The sequence below is a fragment of the Bufo gargarizans genome, chromosome 3 (assembly GCF_014858855.1).
Source record: "Bufo gargarizans isolate SCDJY-AF-19 chromosome 3, ASM1485885v1, whole genome shotgun sequence".
Lineage (NCBI taxonomy): Eukaryota > Metazoa > Chordata > Amphibia > Anura > Bufonidae > Bufo > Bufo gargarizans.
This window is the reverse complement of record NC_058082.1, coordinates 566285483-566304160: the sequence shown is the minus strand read 5'-3', so window position 1 is coordinate 566304160 and position 18678 is coordinate 566285483. Positions and strand designations below refer to the sequence as shown.

The 18678-nt window shown below is 48.1% G+C and overlaps 1 protein-coding gene across 2 annotated transcripts in view; it reads right to left on the bottom strand.

The window, feature by feature from the left end:
* Positions 1–18678, bottom strand: part of LOC122930716 — a 108325-nt gene that overhangs the window by 14000 nt on the left and 75647 nt on the right. For both annotated transcript variants that reach the window (XM_044284282.1, XM_044284283.1), the window contains exons 3-4: positions 5203–5472; positions 4267–4518 (exon numbers count right to left, since the gene is read on the bottom strand). In XM_044284282.1, the coding sequence (XP_044140217.1) occupies positions 4267–4518; positions 5203–5472 (522 nt within the window). The remainder of the gene's footprint in view (positions 1–4266; positions 4519–5202; positions 5473–18678) is intronic.

The window sequence follows — 18678 nt, the reverse complement described above, 5'->3', positions numbered from 1 at the left end:
ACCGTTGTCTGTGTCTGTGTGGCATTGTGTACCCTCCGTACCTGTGGGCCCAGCTCTCGGTTTTCTTTCACTATGACATATTGGTGAGGTGGAAGTAGCATGAGGAGACCACAGAGTGGCCCAATGACATAGTGTTGAGGTGGCGGCAGCAGCATCAGAAGGCCACAGAGTGGCGCAATGACATAGTGGAGTTGGCGGTAGCATCAGGAGGCCACAGAGTGGCACAATGACAGAGTGTGGAGGTGGCGACAGCAGCAGCATCAGGAGGAGGACACAGGGTAGCACAATGACAGTGTTGAGGTGGCAGCAGCAGAAGGAGGAGACCACAGAGTGGCACAATGACAGAGTGTGGAGGTGGCAGCACCAGCAGCATCAGGAGGAGGTCACAGGGTGGCACAATAACAGAGTGTGGAGGTGGCAGCAGCAGTATCAGGATGTCACAGAATGGCAAGGTGACATAGTGTTGAGGTAGCAGCAGCATCAGTAGACCACAGAGTGGCAAGGTGACATAGTGTGGAGGTGGCAGCAGCATCAGGAGACCACAGTTTGGCAAGGTGACATAGTGTGGAGGTGGCAGCAGCAGCAGCATCAGGATTTATATAGATTTAGATTAGATTTTTTTAGATTCAACTTTATTGTCATTACACATTGTAACAGAATGCCTAGCACCCCGACCGGGTACCTCCGTCGATAGATGCTCCTAGTGCTTCCAGAGGACTCCAAGCACTCCACTTGACACCGTCAGCACTGCAGACCCCACGAACAGCCGAAGCTTGGTGGAGGTCTCGCCGTCTCCTACCCACCCTGGACCCACGACAATGCTCCATGCTCCAGTGGGTGAACCTCTCCTAAATGCAGAGACAGGAACCAGGAACAAGCTCTTACAAGAGCTTCTACTCAGGGGAGTATTGTGATATAGCAATCCCCAAGAGTGTAGTTATCGCATTCCCCAAACATGAGCCCAAACTTCATGAAGGTATAAAAGCAGCCTCACTTTATTGAGGGCTACCCGCCCGTATTTATGCAGGTTCCCATCTGGTGGACACACCCCTAGGGGACCAGAAGGAAGACTGTGACACAGGACAGATATGCAGCAATTCAGGATACACAGACACAACACATCCCCACAATGCATCATGGTTTCCTCCTCTCTGCCCTGGAGACACCCGAGGAGTAGGGATGAGCGAACCCGAACTGTATAGTTCGGGTTCGTACCAAATTTTGGGGTGTCCGTGACACAGACCCGATCCCGGACATTTGCGTAAAAGTCCGGGTTCGGGTTCGGTGTTCGTCGCTTTCTTGGCGCTTTTTGAAAGGCTGCAAAGCAGCCAATCAACAAGCGTCATACTACTTGCCCCAAGAGGCCGTCACAGCCATGCCTACTATTGGCATGGCTGTGATTGGCCAGAGCACCATGTGACCCCGCCTCTATTTAAGCTGGAGTCACATAGCGCCGCCCGTCACTCTGCTCTGATCAGCGTAGGGAGAGGTTGCGGCTGCGACGTTAGGGCGAGATTAGGCAGATTAACTCCTCCATAGGACTTGATTAATTGATCGATCTGCAGCTGTGGATGATTGAACTGCTGCTATTCAACTGCTCACTGTTTTTAGGCTGCCCAGAGCGTTTTTCAGTCACTTTTTTCTGGGGTGATCGGCGGCCATTTTGTGTCTTGTGGTGCGCCAGCACAAGCTGCCACCAAGTGCATTTAACCCTCAATGGTGTGGTTGTTTTTTGGCTAATTCCTACATCAGTGTGAAGCTGTCACACCAAGTGCATTTAACCAGCAATAGTCTGTTTATTTTTTGGCCATATACTACATCAGGGGCAAGCTGCGCCCGTCACCAAGTGCATTTAACCCTCAGTAGTGTGGTTGGTCAAGCTGTCACACCAAGTGCATTTAACCATCAATAGTGTGGTTATTTTTTGGCCATATCACAGTCTAATTCTGTCCGTAAAAGTATACCTGTCACCCAGCGCCTAAATACTAGGCCTCAAATTTATATCCCGCTAAATCTCTCGTTACCGCTGTCCTGTTCTGGCTGGGCAAGTTATTTAGTGTCCGCCAAAGCACATTTTTTGTTCTGGGTTGAAATACAATTCCCAATTTAGCAATTCCCTAAATCAGTGGTTTCTGCTGTATCAGGCCAACTTTAAATCTATCCCTAAAAGGGTATATCAGAATCAAGGTGCACATAGGGTCATTCTCAATAACTTCACACACACGCTACTGTGCATATCCCAGTCTAATTCTGTCTATAAAACGTATACCTGTCACCCAGCGCCTAAATACTAGGCTTCAAATTCATAGTCAGCTAAATCTGTGGTTACTGCTGTGCCTGTATTAGTGTAATACGGGACCTAAATAGATGCCAGATAGTGTTAGGTGTCTGTAAAAAAAGGCCTGAATTTGAATACAATACATCGGGCCAAATAATATTTTTGTTGTTGTGGTGAACGATAACAATGAGGAAAACATCTAGTAAGGGACGCGGACGTGGACATGGTCGTGATGGTGTCAGTGGACCCTCTGGTGCTGGGAGAGGACGTGGCCGTTCTGCCACAGCCACACGTCCTAGTGTACCAACTACCTCAGGTCCCAGTAGCTGCCAGAATTTACAGCGATATATGGTGGGGCCCAATGCCGTTCTAAGGATGGTAAGGCCTGAGCAGGTGCAGGCATTAGTCAATTGGGTGGCCGACAGTGGATCCAGCACGTTCACATTATCTCCCACCCAGTCTTCTGCAGAAAGCGCACAGATGGCGCCTGAAAACCAACCCCATCAGTCTGTCACATCACCCCCATGCATACCAGGGAAACTGTCTCAGCCTCAAGTTATGCAGCAGTCTCTTATGCTGTTTGAAGACTCCGCTGGCAGGGTTTCCCAAGGGCATCCACCTAGCCCTTCCCCAGCGGTGGAAGACATAGAATGCACTGACGCACAACCACTTATGTTTCCTGATGATGAGGACATGGGAATACCACCTCAGCACGGCTCTGATGATGACGAAACACAGGTGCCAACTGCTGCGTCTTTCTGCAGTGTGCAGACTGAACAGGAGGTCAGGGATCAAGACTGGGTGGAAGACGATGCAGGGGACGATGAGGTCCTAGACCCCACATGGAATGAAGGTCGTGCCACTGACTTTCACAGTTCGGAGGAAGAGGCAGTGGTGAGACCGAGCCAACAGCGTAGCAAAAGAGGGAGCAGTGGGCAAAAGCAGAACACCCGCCGCCAAGAGACTCCGCCTGCTACTGACCGCCGCCATCTTGGACCGAGCACCCCAAAGGCAGCTTCAAGGAGTTCCCTGGCATGGCACTTCTTCAAACAATGTGCTGACGACACGTGGCCAGAGCTAGCCTTTTATGCCTTGGAGGTGCTGGCCTGCCCGGCGGCCAGCGTTTTGTCTGAACGTGTATTCAGCACGGCAGGGGGCGTCATTACAGACAAACGCAGCCGCCTGTCTACAGCCAATGTGGACAAGCTGACGGTCATAAAAATGAACCAGGCATGGATCCCACAGGACCTGTCCGTCCCTTGTGCAGATTAGACATTAACTACCTCCCCTTAACCATATATTATTGTACTCCAGGGCACTTCCTCATTCAATTCTATTTTTATTTTCATTTTACCATTATATTGCGAGGCTACCCAAAGTTGAATGAACCTCTCTCCTCTGTCTGGGTGCTGGGCCTAAATATATGCCAATGGACTGTTGCAGTGGTGGGTGACGTGAAGCCTCATTCTCTGCTATGACATGCAGACTGATTCTCTGCTGACATGAAGCCAGATTCTCTGTTACGGGACCTCTCTCCTCTGCCTGGGTGCTGGGCCTAAATATATGACAATGGACTGTTCCAGTGGTGGGTGACGTGAAGCCTGATTCTCTGCTATGGGACCTCTCTCCAATTGATATTGGTTAATTTTTATTTATTTTATTTTTATTTTTATTCATTTCCCTATCCACATTTGTTTGCAGGGGATTTACCTACATGTTGCTGCCTTTTGCAGCCCTCTAGCTCTTTCCTGGGCTGTTTTACAGCCTTTTTAGTGCCGAAAAGTTCGGGTCCCCATTGACTTCAATGGGGTTCGGGTTCGGGACCAAGTTCGGATCGGGTTCGGATCCCGAACCCGAACATTTCCGGGAAGTTCGGCTAAACTTCTCGAACCCGAACATCCAGGTGTCCGCTCAACTCTAATCCCCACCGATATGAGACATACAATACATGTTCCTGGGGTGTGGTGATAGAACATGTTACCACTCACCTGGACAAGCCGGATATGACTTGGTCTTACTCTTCTCCCCGAGATCGTTTCTAGCTGAACAGTTAACATGCCAGGGTCCGGAAGATGACAATGTGACAATAACCCTTTTCTGTTCCTTTGTGCTTTCTTCCAATAATGTGTTATTCACAGACAGAGAGAAGAGGAGATCTGTTCCATTCTCCACGGAGCAAGAGACCTGGAGGCTGCCATTTTGGAGACACAAATCCTCCAGGACCAGGTCAGATGGTGGGACTAAGAGATAAGAGGACAGCTGGTGAAAAGAGGTATATATAAGAGGTAACATTTTCAATGTGGACTGATGACTTAATAAGATCACAACTTGGCGTAGCCGGCAGGATGAATATACTGTATACATGGAGACTGAAGGAGCAACATAATTCTCCAGCCACAAGCATGCTGTGGTACCTGTGGCGGTCCATTGAACCATCTTCTGGCATTTAAAGGATTTACCATTTTGAGGCCCCAATGCCACATTGTCATGGCCAGGCGACTGATTATATATTTCTATATATAACAGAACATATATGTAATCCCTATATATCATATGCTTATGAAAGGCTGACATTATTCATATAACTGCAGTAACAACTTGTCCTTGACTCTCGACCTGTAATGGCAAAAAACCCTAAACACAATTCACACAGAAATAATAATGCATAAAATAAACAATACATTTGGAACAGCCCCTGGAGCATCCAGAAGGTCTTCTCTGCACCCTAAAAACTCATGACAAGTGGTCTTAGTTTGAACCTGTCAGAAATGTACCAGAAGACAAAGTACCCATGTTCTACCTGAGGTCTATACCACTTAGAAGCCATATAGCATGCATACATGACTATAGGTCACCGGGACAGATTCCAGTGTCTACTCCTATGGTGCTGGCAATTACTGACCTCCAGCAGGAGTGGTACTCACCTGGACATATTACTTCCTTTTTATTGGTCTCACTTTCGCTGACCCGGTTTCTCACAGAACATGTAATATTCCAAGGTCCAGGTGAAAACGCAGGGACATTGACCTCATTGGCATCACCCACAGTCCTGGATGATGTAGAGTTCTCCAGCCTGAAACCACCATTTACCATAATGGAAAACCTGAGATCATCTCCAACATCAGTCCTGCACACGATGTCAGCTCCACCGTCCGGAAGACAGGAGACATTCAGGAGAAGCTCTGATACCGGTTCTGGAGAAAGTGGAGAGAATATGAGAAGGCAAGGTAAACAAAGACTGTGAGGACAGGGGTCTCATCGATACAATCCATCTCCTTACTCCAGGCCAGTAAAGACTCTGAAATATATGAGGACAGGGGTCTCATCGATACAATCTGCCCCCCATCTCCTTATTCCAAGTCAGTGAAGACTGTGAAATATATGAGGACAGGGGTCATATCGATCCAAACTGCCCCCATGGTGGTGTTTCTCTCTTACATGGGCCCATATTAGAACAGCCTATAGTCAGAGCAGAGCGGAGAATGGAAGTATTCTCCTATATAGATAAGATGTAGTGCAGGGGTCCCTCTGTCATAGGTGTCATTAAACCCCTTCCCTCTCTACTCTATCATATTATTTCATAGTGGGAAGGTAGTTCATGTTCAGTGTGATGGTGTAGGCTCAGGAGCTATGTCTGAGCCATCACTAGAGACTGCTGGTTGTCTTATTGCATTGAAAGAGTATTTTACATAATTAAGTACTGATTGGTTCTGTCCCCTTCAATTATTATGTCACCTTAAATATTTTTTGTAATGTAGTGAGGTAGGGATAGTTAGATAACATAGAAAACCCCCCAATGTGCTGAGAAGGTCACATTCCTGATTGTTTATCTCAGAGACATGCGTGCTGCACACTGGACATCCTTAGAAGGAGAGGCTGAAAAGGTATAAACCTGGTGCACAAAGACAGTTAATTGGAACTCAATTGAAAACAAGAACAGCATCCAGGTAGGATGTTGTGAGGTCACTATCTCTATCTCTTGTATCACGACGGGGTGTTGGCCATGTGCTACAATATGGCAGCAGGAGTCCCCCCCCCCCTCATATTGTATTGTGCAGACCATGTAAAAGGGTTGTCCAGGATTATAAGATCTGCTTTCTTCCAAGCACCACCCCTGTACATTGGTTGTGTCTGGTATTCCAGTTGTGATCCATTGGAGTCAATAAAGTAGGGTTGCAAAAAGAGTTAAGGGGGCCTCCTCTTTCACGCCATTGGCAAACTGCAATACGATCACAAAGTGTTTCAAGTACTCATTGTGATAAAAAAAAAAGAAAAAAAAAAGAAATCTACTAAAAAACAAAATCAGCTTTTCTCACTGACATAGACCTTAAACATGAACAGAAAAACTACAGTATTTATAACTGGTATCACCACGATCGTAATGACCCAAGTGATCACATGATTTATCCCCTATATAGAACATACAAAAAATTAAAAATTGCAGAATCTTCTTCATTCCACTTAGGCTAGTTTCACATCTACAGCAGCAATTCCGGCAGAGGATTCTCTGGATCCGACACTGCTGAATGCAACCAGAATGCCAGCCGGCCTATTAACTATAATGGGGTCTGGCGAAGATCAGGCCTCCATCCAGCAAATACAGCCAAGAATCTTAACCACTACACTATAGAGCTGCATGGCCAGTTACTTAAAAAAAAAAAAAGGAGACTTCTGCTGTATAAGAATTCTTACTAGTAGTAACTATTCCTATACAGCAGAAGTATCTTTTTTTTCTTTTTTTAAGCATCTGGCCAGGCAGCTCTATGGTGTAGTGGTCAACATTCCGGGCTGTAATGTAGAAGGTTGTGAGTTTGAATCCCGTCTGAAACTTTTCAGAAATAGAGGCAAAATTAAATTTAAACATATATATATACAGTAAGTTTATATAATATATGTAAATATATTATGGCTAAAATGTCAGTAGTAGTTTCCAACATATTATGCATTCATAGATTTCAGAAGTTTGATTTTATCTATCTATCTATATATATATATTTATTTTTATTTTTTTGTAATTACACATTTTGTTACAAAGTTTCTTACTACTAGTGAGCAGCTGAATCAAATTTTCCAAAACATTGCTCGTCTCTAGCTGTGACCTCTCCCTCCTCCCCAACACACCCCTTTTTCTTCTTGATTATTTTTGGAGTGTGCATGTCTTGTCTATGGAGACGGAGGAGAAAGCTGCGGCCAGAACCTTCTTCCTGATGATCACTGAAAAGAACAAAATGGATCATGAATTCATTCTGCCAGATCCTTCTCTCCCCCAACATCATCTGTCGGGAGCTCCCCATGCCCACTCTACACGGCAGACCAGAGGCCTTTAGCTTCTATGTGTTCTGGGATTCCTCAGAAATGTATGGTTCCTGTGAAGTTTTCCAGTACGATACTAATACAGTCCATTAACAATAAGGAGACCTCCAGCCTGGGTGTATGTATTATTGAAGATGGCAGTGATCTCAGGCTATAACCCTAGGGTGTTAGATCTCACTTCTTAGATATAGCTGTGTCAATTATTAGTGTTTAGATTCTAATTTCTCAGGAGGGTTAATGAGATCACCATCAATCCTACTATATTGTGGGTAACTTTGTATCGAGCGGCAGGAGAAGCGAGTTGGATACAATGTCCGCTGCTCTCCCCATGGTGGACTTTTTGAGGCAGTGAGAGATACGCCCCGTAAATCTGCCCAGTACCACCTGTGATGGACCCCCAGTACTCAGGAAGAATATGTCCGCCTCTGTATTCTTCCTAAGTCAGGAGATATTCCAAATCGCTGATCTTTAGCTCCCGTTTCCCCAGTCACTGGTCGAGACTCAGTGTAGGTGAAATAAAATCTGCTTTATTGAGCAACTGCCCAAACTTATATACAGACAGTGATCAGATGAAACTGTAATCCCATCACATCCCCCTTCCTCTCCCCAGTCATTCTGTCTTCCCCTACACCTCAGGGGTCCACCTGCTAAAATAGCTCCAGACAGGCCTAGCAGGAGCTTGGCCAAAATGTCATTGTCCTGAGCTCTTTCAGAGTACAATGGGAGATAACAAAGGGGGGGGGGGGGGGTGGGTGCTGACAGTCTTTTGATAACAAGTTACACAGTATAACATAATAATTACACATATCCAACACCAATACACATATAACTCAAACTGATGACCATGTCATCACATAGCTCCCCCAAGTTAAAGGATGGAAGACACTATAGGTCCACTTGGGGATGTCCATGTTAATCACCCTCCCAGTACTGTTTGGAGAAATAGTCCATCAGCATTAGCATTGTGTTTCCCAGGCCAATATTAGATTGTGAAAGTGAACGGCTGTAGGGACAGACTCCACTGCAACAGCCGTCCATGTGCCCCAGAGACCCGGTTCAACCAAACAAGGGGGGATCTCCAAAATCCTAGATCTGTAGTCGCTAGGAAGGAGGCTGGCCCTCAGGCTTCTCCAGCAACCCCAGTGACGGTTCAGTCCGTCCCATTTCTCCTCTCCCAACAGTAGACTAACCAGGTACCAGATCCCCAACTGGTCTGGACCTGTGTCAGTCGGACAAGATAAATCCAAAACCTCTTCCAACTGGTCTGCTTAACTCTGGGTAAACACTGCCACTGGGGAGAGAGGTCGGCTACCTCTTCTCCCTGGATCTCCATCTGCCGCTGGGGAGAGAGGTCGGCTACCTCTTCTCCCTGGGTCTCTATCTGCCGCTGGTGAGAGAGGTCGGCTACCTCTTTTCCCTGGATCTCCATCTGCCGCTGGGGAGAGAGGTCAACTACCTCTTCTCCCTGGGTCTCTATCTGCCGCTGGGGAGAGAGGCCGGCTACCTCTTCTCCCTGGGTCTCCATCTGCCGCTGGGGAGAGAGGTCGGCTACCTCTTCTCCCTGGGTCTCCATCTGCTGCTGGGGAGAGAGGTCGCCTACCTCTTCTCCCTGGGTCTCCATCTGCCGCTAGGGAGAGAGGTCGGCTACCTCTTCTCCCTGGGTCTCCATCTGCCACTGGGGAGAGAGGTCAGCTACCTCTTTTCCCTGGAACGCCCTCTGCCGCTGTGGAGAGAGGTCAGCTACCTCTTCTCCCTGGGTCTCCATCTGCCGCTGGGGAGAGAGGTCAGCTACCTCTTCTCCCTGGGTCTCCATCTGCTGCTGGTGGGGGAGGTTGGCTACCTCTTCTCCCTGGATCTCCATCTGCCGCCGGGGAGGGAGGTCGGCTACTTCTTCTCCCTGGGTCTCCGTGTTGCTCTCTGGCTCGGAGTGGAGGTTGCTTTTGGGCAGAGATCAGCGGTAGATCAGCGGTACCCTGCCCTGGTGCCAGCCCTTCAGCTGGTGTGCAGTCCTGTCCTGTAACAAAGGGACAGGTAGGGCAGAGGCCAGCAGCGCTCTGCCCAGATGCCAGCTCTTCCGCTGGGATGTGGTCAGGGAATCCTATCCCCAGGACCTGGTTGCGGGTCTGCTGTGGAGAGGAGGGATCGCTTACCTCCTCCTTCTGGCATTCCTGCAGGATTGGTTGGGGATCTGTACCGGCCGTCCAGCATCCCTGTAGGTCTTGTGCAGAGACCACGGTCCCATCCGCACCATCGGAGTTAGGTGTGCTGTCCCCCTGTGGTTGGGGAGAGAGACTGGTTGTCTCCTCTCCTTGCAACACATACTGCCATTGGGGAGCAGGACCGACTATCCCTACTCCCTGAACTCCCAGCTGCCTGTTGGGATCTGGGCGGACCGCCCAGCATCCCTGTAGGGCCGGTGGAGAGACCTCAGTCCCATCTCCACCTGCCATATGGTGTTCACCCCAGCACCCGTCTATCAGGTCCCCTACCTCTGTAGCTGGTAATGAGTAAATGGGGTTGGCTGCCATCTCTCCCAGAAGATTCAGGGGGGCTATGGGTGTGGGGCAGAGGCTAACAGCACTCTGCCCTGTTGCCAGCTCTTCTGCTGGGAAGTAAACTGCCAGTTGGGTGGTGTGGCGAAACCAACCTCGCCACAGTGTTTTGGAGGGGGCTGTTTGAAGGCTTCTTGCCTCAGGATTATGGCCCATAGTAACTTTAAAGGAGAAGACAGACTGGCCGCACAGCTTAAATCTGTCTGTAGAATTGTATTTTATGTTATTATGCGTTCGGTTAAATTGTATGTTATGTGAGGGCACCCAGATAGCTAATATTATTGTATTCGTGTATTCTGAGTGCCATTCACCTAATGATATGCACTCAGACTTGAGCTATCTGGGGATATGTTAAATGTCTGTGTTTGCTGTGGGGGTGTGCCATTGTGTGTTTAAATGGTGATGTCTGTCCTGTTGTCTCCACATGTGTATTGGTGATCTCCCTTTGTCCTGAGAGATAATTGGATTGCCTTCGGTTGTCTCTGGGACAGAGAGGAGGAAACCATGATGCATTGTGGGGATGTGTTGCATCTGTTCTGTATTTGCAAAACTGTAATAAAAACCAGGCTGGGTGTGCCAGCACATCAGACCACTGCTGACCCTCAAGACGGAGCCTTGTTTCGTTATTGGGGGGATTCCATGTATGCTGTTAGAGACTGATTGCCAGGAGTGTAAGCTGATACGCTTTTCCTGTTCGTCTGCTGGCAGCTATTTGCGAGGTTCCAGTTTGGAGGGCTATTTTGTATCCAGTTCGGGAGGTTGGTGTTCTGCAGTAGCTGTGCCTGTTTCTCAGAAAGGGGCATATCGCCTAAATGGATTTTAACCCCTTGTCTGCTGAAACGGTCCGTTACATTGGTGGCAAGCAGCAGGATCGTTCCTACAGCCAGAAGGACAGCTACAGGAGACACCATTTCTTTGGATTTTACAACTTAAGGGCAACGCATGTCTCAGTACAGCGACCCTAAAAGCACCAGGATGGAACCAGCAGTGGAGTACAGATACTCTGTGGAGGAATTTGACCGTATGATGTGGTTGCGGCTTAACTTCTTCGGACCCAATCCAGCTGAGAAATCCGTGAGGTTTGTGAGGAGTCTAGTGTTCAAGACCCTACTATACCGGGCAGAAGGTGACGGTCAGCTGCCACGTTGGGTGGACCTCCATCGGAAGTTACAGTTGCGGGACAGAGGGAGCCCAGTCTCCATTCCCCAGCGGCAGTGTGAAGTGCAGGGAGAGGAGAGCAGCGGCCTCCCTACCCAGCGGCAGGCTGAGTTACAGGGGGCAGAGGTAGTTGTTCCTGCCCCCCCAGCAGCAGCATGATTTTTTGGGAATTGGGAGCCTAGTCTCCATTCCCCAGCGGCCGTGTGATGTACAGGGAATTGGGAGCTGAGTCTCCATTCCCCAGTGGCAGGCGGAGTTACAGGGGGCAGAGGTAGTTGTTCCTGCCCCCCAGCAGCATGATTTTTTGGGAATTGGGAGCCTAGTCTCCATTCCCCAGCGGCAGGCTGAGTTACAGGGGGCAGAGGTAGTTGTTCCTGCCCCCCAGCAGCAGCATGATTTTTTGGGAATTGAGAGCCCAGTCTCCATTCCCCAGCGGCCGTGTGATGTACAGGGAATTGGGAGCCCAGTCTCCATTCCCCAGCGGCAGGTGGAGTTACAGGGGGCAGAGACAGTCGGTCCTGTCCCCCAGCGGCAGAGTGTCCTACAGGGAATAGAGAGCCCAGTCTCCTTTCCCCAGCAGCAGGACACTGTATTGGGAGCGGAGGCGGTCGGTCGCCCTCCCCAGCGGCTGGAAGTATGTATGGGAGAGGAGCTCGTTACCCCCTCTCCCCAGCGGCAGATTAACGCACCAGGGGGAGACAGTAAGCCCCACAACAGTGCAGATGGGACAGTGGTCTCTGCACTTACAGCACAGGGGGTAGGGACAGTTGTTCCTGTCCCCCAGCAACCGGGCTGTTTAGCCAAAGGGGAGACAGTTGGTTTCCCCCTCCAACAACCAGACTCCAACCAGGCTTCTTCCATAGTAGCGCTGGTACCAGGGCAGAGTCCCGCTGATCCCTGCCCACAAAGCAACCTCCACTCCAAGCCAGGGAGCAACTCAGAGACCGGGAGTACCAGATACCAATATAACCTTGGTGGATTCACTGGACAGAGACAGCCTACTAAATTCAACAGGTCCAGTATCGGGTTGTGGGTGGGCTGCCAGACTAACTCAGGTACCGACCGGCGTGAGGTCAGGTATCTGGTTAGTCTTCCCTGGGGGGGGGGGGGGGGGGGGATGTGTGGCGAAACCAACCTCGCCACGGTGTTTTGGAGGGGGCTGTTTGAAGGCCTCTTGCCTCAGGATTATGGCCCATAGTAACTTTAAAGGAGAAGACAGACCGGCCGCACAGCTTAAATCTGTCTGTAGAATTGTATTTTATGTTATTATGCGTTCGGTTAAATTGTATGTTATGTGAGGGCACCCAGATAGCTAATATTATTGTATTCGTGTATTCTGAGTGCCATTCACCTAATGATATGCACTCAGACTTGAGCTATCTGGGGATATGTTAAATGTCTGTGTTTGCTGTGGGGGTGTGCCATTGTGTGTTTAAATGGTGATGTTTGTCCTGTTGTCTCCACATGTGTATTGGTGATCTCCCTTTGTCCTGAGAGATAATTGGATTGCCCTCGGTTGTCTCTGGGACAGAGAGGAGGAAACCATGATGCATTGTGGGGATGTGTTGTATCTGTTCTGCATTTGCAAAACTGTAATAAAAACCAGGCTGGGTGTGCCAGCACATCAGACCACTGTTTGACCCTCAAGACGGAGCCTTGTCTCGTTATTGGGGGGATTCCCTGTATGCTGTTGGAGACTGATTGACAGGAGTGTAAGCTGATTGGATGCTTTTCCTGTTCGTCTGCTGGCAGCTATTCGCAAGGTTCCAGTTTGGAGTGCTATTTTGTATCCAGTTCGGGAGTTTGGTGTTCTGCAGTAGCTGTGCCTGTCTCTCAGAAAGGGGCCTATCGCCTAAACGAATTTTAACCCCTTGTCTGCTGAAACGGTCCGTTACAGGTGGCCTCGCAGAAAGTCTCCAGGGTCACTGATTGTTGTAGGCAGAGGCCTGTGGATCTTTGCCCTGATGACAAATCTTCAGCTGGGGCTAGTAGTTCCTCTGCATTGGCCTGCTCCTGGAGAGGGGCTGCCTGCCCTGGCTCCCTGGAGTTTCAAAGGTGCATTTGGTGCTGGGCAGAGGTCAGCAGTGCCCTGCCCTGATGCCAGCACTTTAGCTGGGACTAGTAGTTCCATGACATCTGTGGTTGCTGGGGCATGCTGTTGAGCAATGTCGAACAGTCTTTGGTATGCCTTTTCCAGCTCCGATTCCTGTGTTAATAAAAAGTCCAAATCAGTCCTCAATCCGAGCTCACTGGGGAGTTCTAACTCCCTAAAATCATATATGTCCTCCCTTCTCCACTCTTGTGCACTCTCAAAATGTGGATCCTCCTGGAGTGCCTCAAATATAAGTCCCGGGCCGCTGAAGTCATAGCCCTCTGTGAGATCATTGTTCTCCAGCCATAGACACAATTGGGTGACATACCACTGTAGTGCCTGATACCCAGCATCAGTTCCCTTTGGAGCAGCCCATCCATCTCTGACAACCATTCCTCCCGGGGCTGCACTCCCAGGAAAGGAACACGCAAGTCCCATTGTTGCCAGTATCGTTCCTCAGATGTAGGGAGGACCTTGCCACAATAGTGCTGCTGCAATTGAAGAGTCTCTCTCCAGATCTCCTGGCGCAAAGTGTTTCTCCTTCTCAGCCTGTCCTGGGCAGAACCAGGATTCTGGAGCTGGACCAGCGCTTCCATGGCTGTAGGCAAATGTCAGCAGAAAACTTGGTCCTGGTGGTGGTTTGAATGTCTCCTAGTCCTAAGGCAAGGAAGACCATCCCAATGCTGCCACCAATGTGTTGGACCCCCAGTACTCAGGAAGAGTATGTCCGCCTCTGTATTCTTCCTTCCTCAGGAGATATTGCAAACCGCTGGTCTTTAGCTCCCAGTTTCCCCAGTCACTGGTTGAGACTCAGTGTAGGTGAAATAAAATCTGCTTTATTGAGCAACTGCCCAAACTTATATACAGAAAGTGATCAGATAAAACTGTAATCCCATCACACCCCCCTTCCCCTCCCCAGTCATTCTGTCTGCACCACACCACAGGGGTCCACCTGCTAAAATAGCTCCAGACAGTCCTAGCAGGAGCTTGGCCAAAATGTCATTGTCCTGAGCTCTTTCAGAGTACAATGGGAGATAACAAGGGGGGGGGGGGGGGCTGACAGTCTTTTGATAACAAGTTACACAGTATAACATAATTACACATATCCAACACCAATACACATTTAACTCAAACTGATGACCATGTCGTCACATAGCTCCCCCAAGTTAAAGGATGGCAAACACAGTGAGATCCTCTATGGGTCCACTTGGGGATGTCCATGTTAGTCACACTTCCAGTTCTATTTGGCGACATAGTCCATCAGCATTCGCATTGTGTTTCCCAGGTCGGTATTAGATTGTGAAAGTAAACGGCTGGGAAGGAAGTACTGTCATCTCTATCCATAATGCTTCTAGTACAAGGGCCCGTTCTTTGCATATCTCAAGTTGGACCAACATAATTGCAGAGGCAATTGTTGCCTTTTATACCATGAAATGCGCGTTGATCACAGCCCCTTACATGGGCATACCTGACTCCAAGACTTTTGCATTATTTTGCCATGAACAAGCAGGGCAAGTCCTTAACCAACACCATGGAGGCAGGCAGAGACTGTTGGGGCATTACTCAGTGGTTCTGGACCCTGTAACCATAGGATCTACATTTATGTATGAACAGTTGTGGCTGCAGCTGAACTCATTAAAAAGCTGCAAGTGCCCCATGCAATGTCTGAAATGTTACCAAACCAGCCACCTGTCTACAGCTGGACCAGGCGCCTTCCCAGGGTTAGATTCACCAAGTATGAGGTTTCACTTCTCTTACTCTCCAATCTAGTTAAGTGTTCCAATGTCCTGAATGCAACCACCTTGCTGCTGGTGGATTTGGAAAAGTGGGGAGAACTTGGTGAAAGCGGAGAACAAGGGGAAATCCAGTCTCTAATTTTCCAATTATATTATCACAGAGCACCTTCGCTCATGTGTTACCCTGGTGAAGGTCTCTGTGATAATATGTTTAGTTATATTACACTAGTGACTGACTTAGACTTCTGATGTCCAGATCTATCAGAACTGGGATTTAATTTTCCAATTAGTCAGTGAGGAATGTCCATTTAACATGAAACACAAATATGATAGTCAAGCATTGATAGGCATGGAAATAAGTGGATTGGCAAATTTCCCTCGTGTCCCACCCAATAACCCTTCTGCTGAGTATTTGGTAGATGGCTCGAGATCATGAGACAAGGACCAAGAAAGATTTGTCAACCACTCCCTTCTAGTTGCTTGACATAAGATGAGGAGCTGAAGGCAATCACTGCAACGTGTAATCTGGGTAAGGGAAAAGAGGTGGACATCCATATGGACCCGAGGTACGCATTTGGTGTAGCACATGACTTTGGAGCCATTTGGCGGAGCTGCAGTTTCTTGAGCTCTGTAGGTAAGCCTATATAGAATGCTGAGGCCGTACGGCAGCTGTCGGACCGATATTAGATAAAAGGGCGGCCGTGGTGAAGGTGTCAGCAGACCAGAGAGCAGACCCCTGAAACTCTGAAGAATACAGCTACCTAAGGTGGGTAATTACCAGTATTTTCCTGGTCTGTATAGACTTGTTCTCTGGGTGGCCTGAAGCCTGGCCGGTGACATATGCTACTGCAAAAGCCACCACTCAGAAACTGCTCAAGGAAGTAGTGTGCAGATATGGGGTCCCAGAAGTAATAGAAAGTGACCGGGGGACACACTTCACAAGGGACATCATGAAAGCAGTGACAGAGGCCTTAGGAATCCAACAAGCCTTCCATGTTTCATGCCACCCACAAAGCTCAGGAAAAGTCTTAATGAATGGCACACTTAAAATGAAAATTCAAAAAGCCATGGAGGAGACGAGAAGGATTGGGTTGACTGTCGAGCAGGTGAGATTGACGCGATGACGTAGGCAGAGTACGTCACGCTCTCCGCCTCCCCCGTGGCTCAGCTGTCCTGCTGCTGCTCTGAGCTTCCGGCGTCGCATGGATCTCTCGGCGTCTCTGTAACGCTCCCCGGCCGTGTTTCCTCTATGTTGCCGCTCCGACGATTTCTCCGTCTGCTCTACCTGTGAGGAGTTCATCTCAGCTTATACTTCCCCGGTCTTCGTCGATCCTCTCCCCTCCTCTCCATCCCGCTGTGGAAACTTGGAGTCGGTACCGCCTGGATTTGCCTGGATCGCTGGATCGCTGAACGGGTCTGGATCCTCACTCCTGTTGCCTGCATCACTGTATGTATCGGTCCTCAGACCTGCTGATTTCTGCTGATCTCCCGTCCCTCTCCCTGTGCCGTTCTGATTAAATTATGCTGTGTCGTTTTTGGCTGAAAAGAATCAGGCCGGGCTGTTGAAATATCTATGGGACTCTCTCTTACCTGATCGTCCGACTTACAGCCGACTTCTCCCTTCATTTGTTCTCACTGATTTGCTTCCCTGTCACTGCCGTGACTAACCTCCCTGTGACTGTGTCTTTGTAATACTGGGATCAACCCTATAAAACTTTATTTTTGATAGGCTGCTGGATATTCGGCTTCTCCGTTTTGGCTGCTGGTGTCTCTGAGGAGTCTCTGATCCTGGGGAAGGTTGAAACCCGGTGAGATTGTTCCTTTCTTTTGTTACCCCCCTTCCTTTTGTCTCCTATACGTCCTCTCCTGCGGATGATATTTACTAACTAAAATCTACTTCACCATCCTAAAAACACACTTGGTGCCTACAAATATTAAAAGTAGTAAACCATACAGTATCAGGTGGAAAGTGGAAGTGGAAGAGTGGAAAAAGTATAAAAAAAAGTATAAAAAGGAAAAAAAAAAAAAAAAAAAGGGTTAAAAAAAAAAAAAAAAAAAAAAAAAAAAGGGGCGAAAGAGGGAGAAGGAGCAAAGAAAGAGAGAAGAAGAGATACAAATATAAAAGGAGAGTAAGAAAAACAAAAAAGGTAAAAAAAAAAAAAAAAAAACACACAGGGAAAGGGGGAGGAAAAGAAAAGGAGGAGAAGAAAAAGAGAATAAAGAAAAGGAGGGGAGACGGGAAGGGAGAAGGAGGAAAAGGGGAGAAAAAAAAAAAAAAAAAAAAAAATACCAAGGAACCGACCATGGCTCCAAAAGCTCCCAGGCGATCGGCTGACCATTCAAGTCAGAAATCGGGGTCTAAAACTTATGAAACAACTAAAATAGACCAGTTCTTGAGATCTCCGAGGATTAATACGAGGGGCGGACAAAAGGAACTTGCCACAAAAAAAAATGATGATGATTCTGAGGTGATTGTAACAGAATTACAAAAAGCTTCTAGATACCCCGAAGAGGAAGACGGCATAATGGGGGAAGTCATCCCTAATGATAACTCCTCCCCGCTAGAAGAAATACTGTTAGCGGTAAAACAGAATGGGGATCTAATACAAGCTGTTACAACCCAACTTGGGTTTATTCAAGTCGACGTCGGATTAATAAAAGATGATGTGTCCAAAATGCGAGACAGAGTTAAACTCCTTGAGAGTTCCGTCACCCTTATACAGAAGGAATCCAAAAAAACAAATATGGAACTATCTACATTTAAATCAGAATATAATCTCTTGAAGAAAAAGCTAGTGGACCTTGAGGATAGGTCACGAAGATATAATGTGAGAATAATTGGGATTCCAGAGGGTGTGGAGGAGAGAAACCCAACCCAATTTATACAGAAGTTAATCCTTGAGAATTTCGGGAAGGAGTCATTTTCTTCCTTTTTTATGATTGAACGAGCCCATCGGGTCCCAGGGGGAAAACCAATTCCAGGGAGACAACCTCGGACATTCCTCGCCAAGCTACTGACTTCAGGGGACAGAGATATCCTCCTGAGAAGGGCAAGGGAATCCCCACCGGTTATATATAACGGGATTAGACTGGCTTTTTTTCCCGACTTCTCGAAAGATGTACAAGAAAAGAGACGCACATTTATGATCGTTAAAAAGAGGCTAAGAGAAAGGGATATTAAATATTCTCTCATATTCCCAGCCAAATTGCGGATTGTTTTTAATGATAAAACCTTTTTTTTTGACACCCCAGAAGAAGCTGCGGACTGGCTTGATCGAAATAATTGATAATTCAATTGGGTTATGTTTTGGTGGGAATAATTAGTATTACAAGGGGCTTATACCCCCAAAATGTATTTTTTCCTTTGCTTCTTAATGAGGATGGCTGAGTGGGGGGGAAGGTGGGAGGGATGGTCATAGGAAAGAAATCTACTACAAATGTGGTGGATTGCTTGTAGGCGGGGGGTGGGGGGAGGGGGAGGTGGGGCTGGGCTGTGGTGCGTCAAAGTAGGTGTGGTTTCCCTTTTTTTGGTCTTTGGTTCTTTCTTCT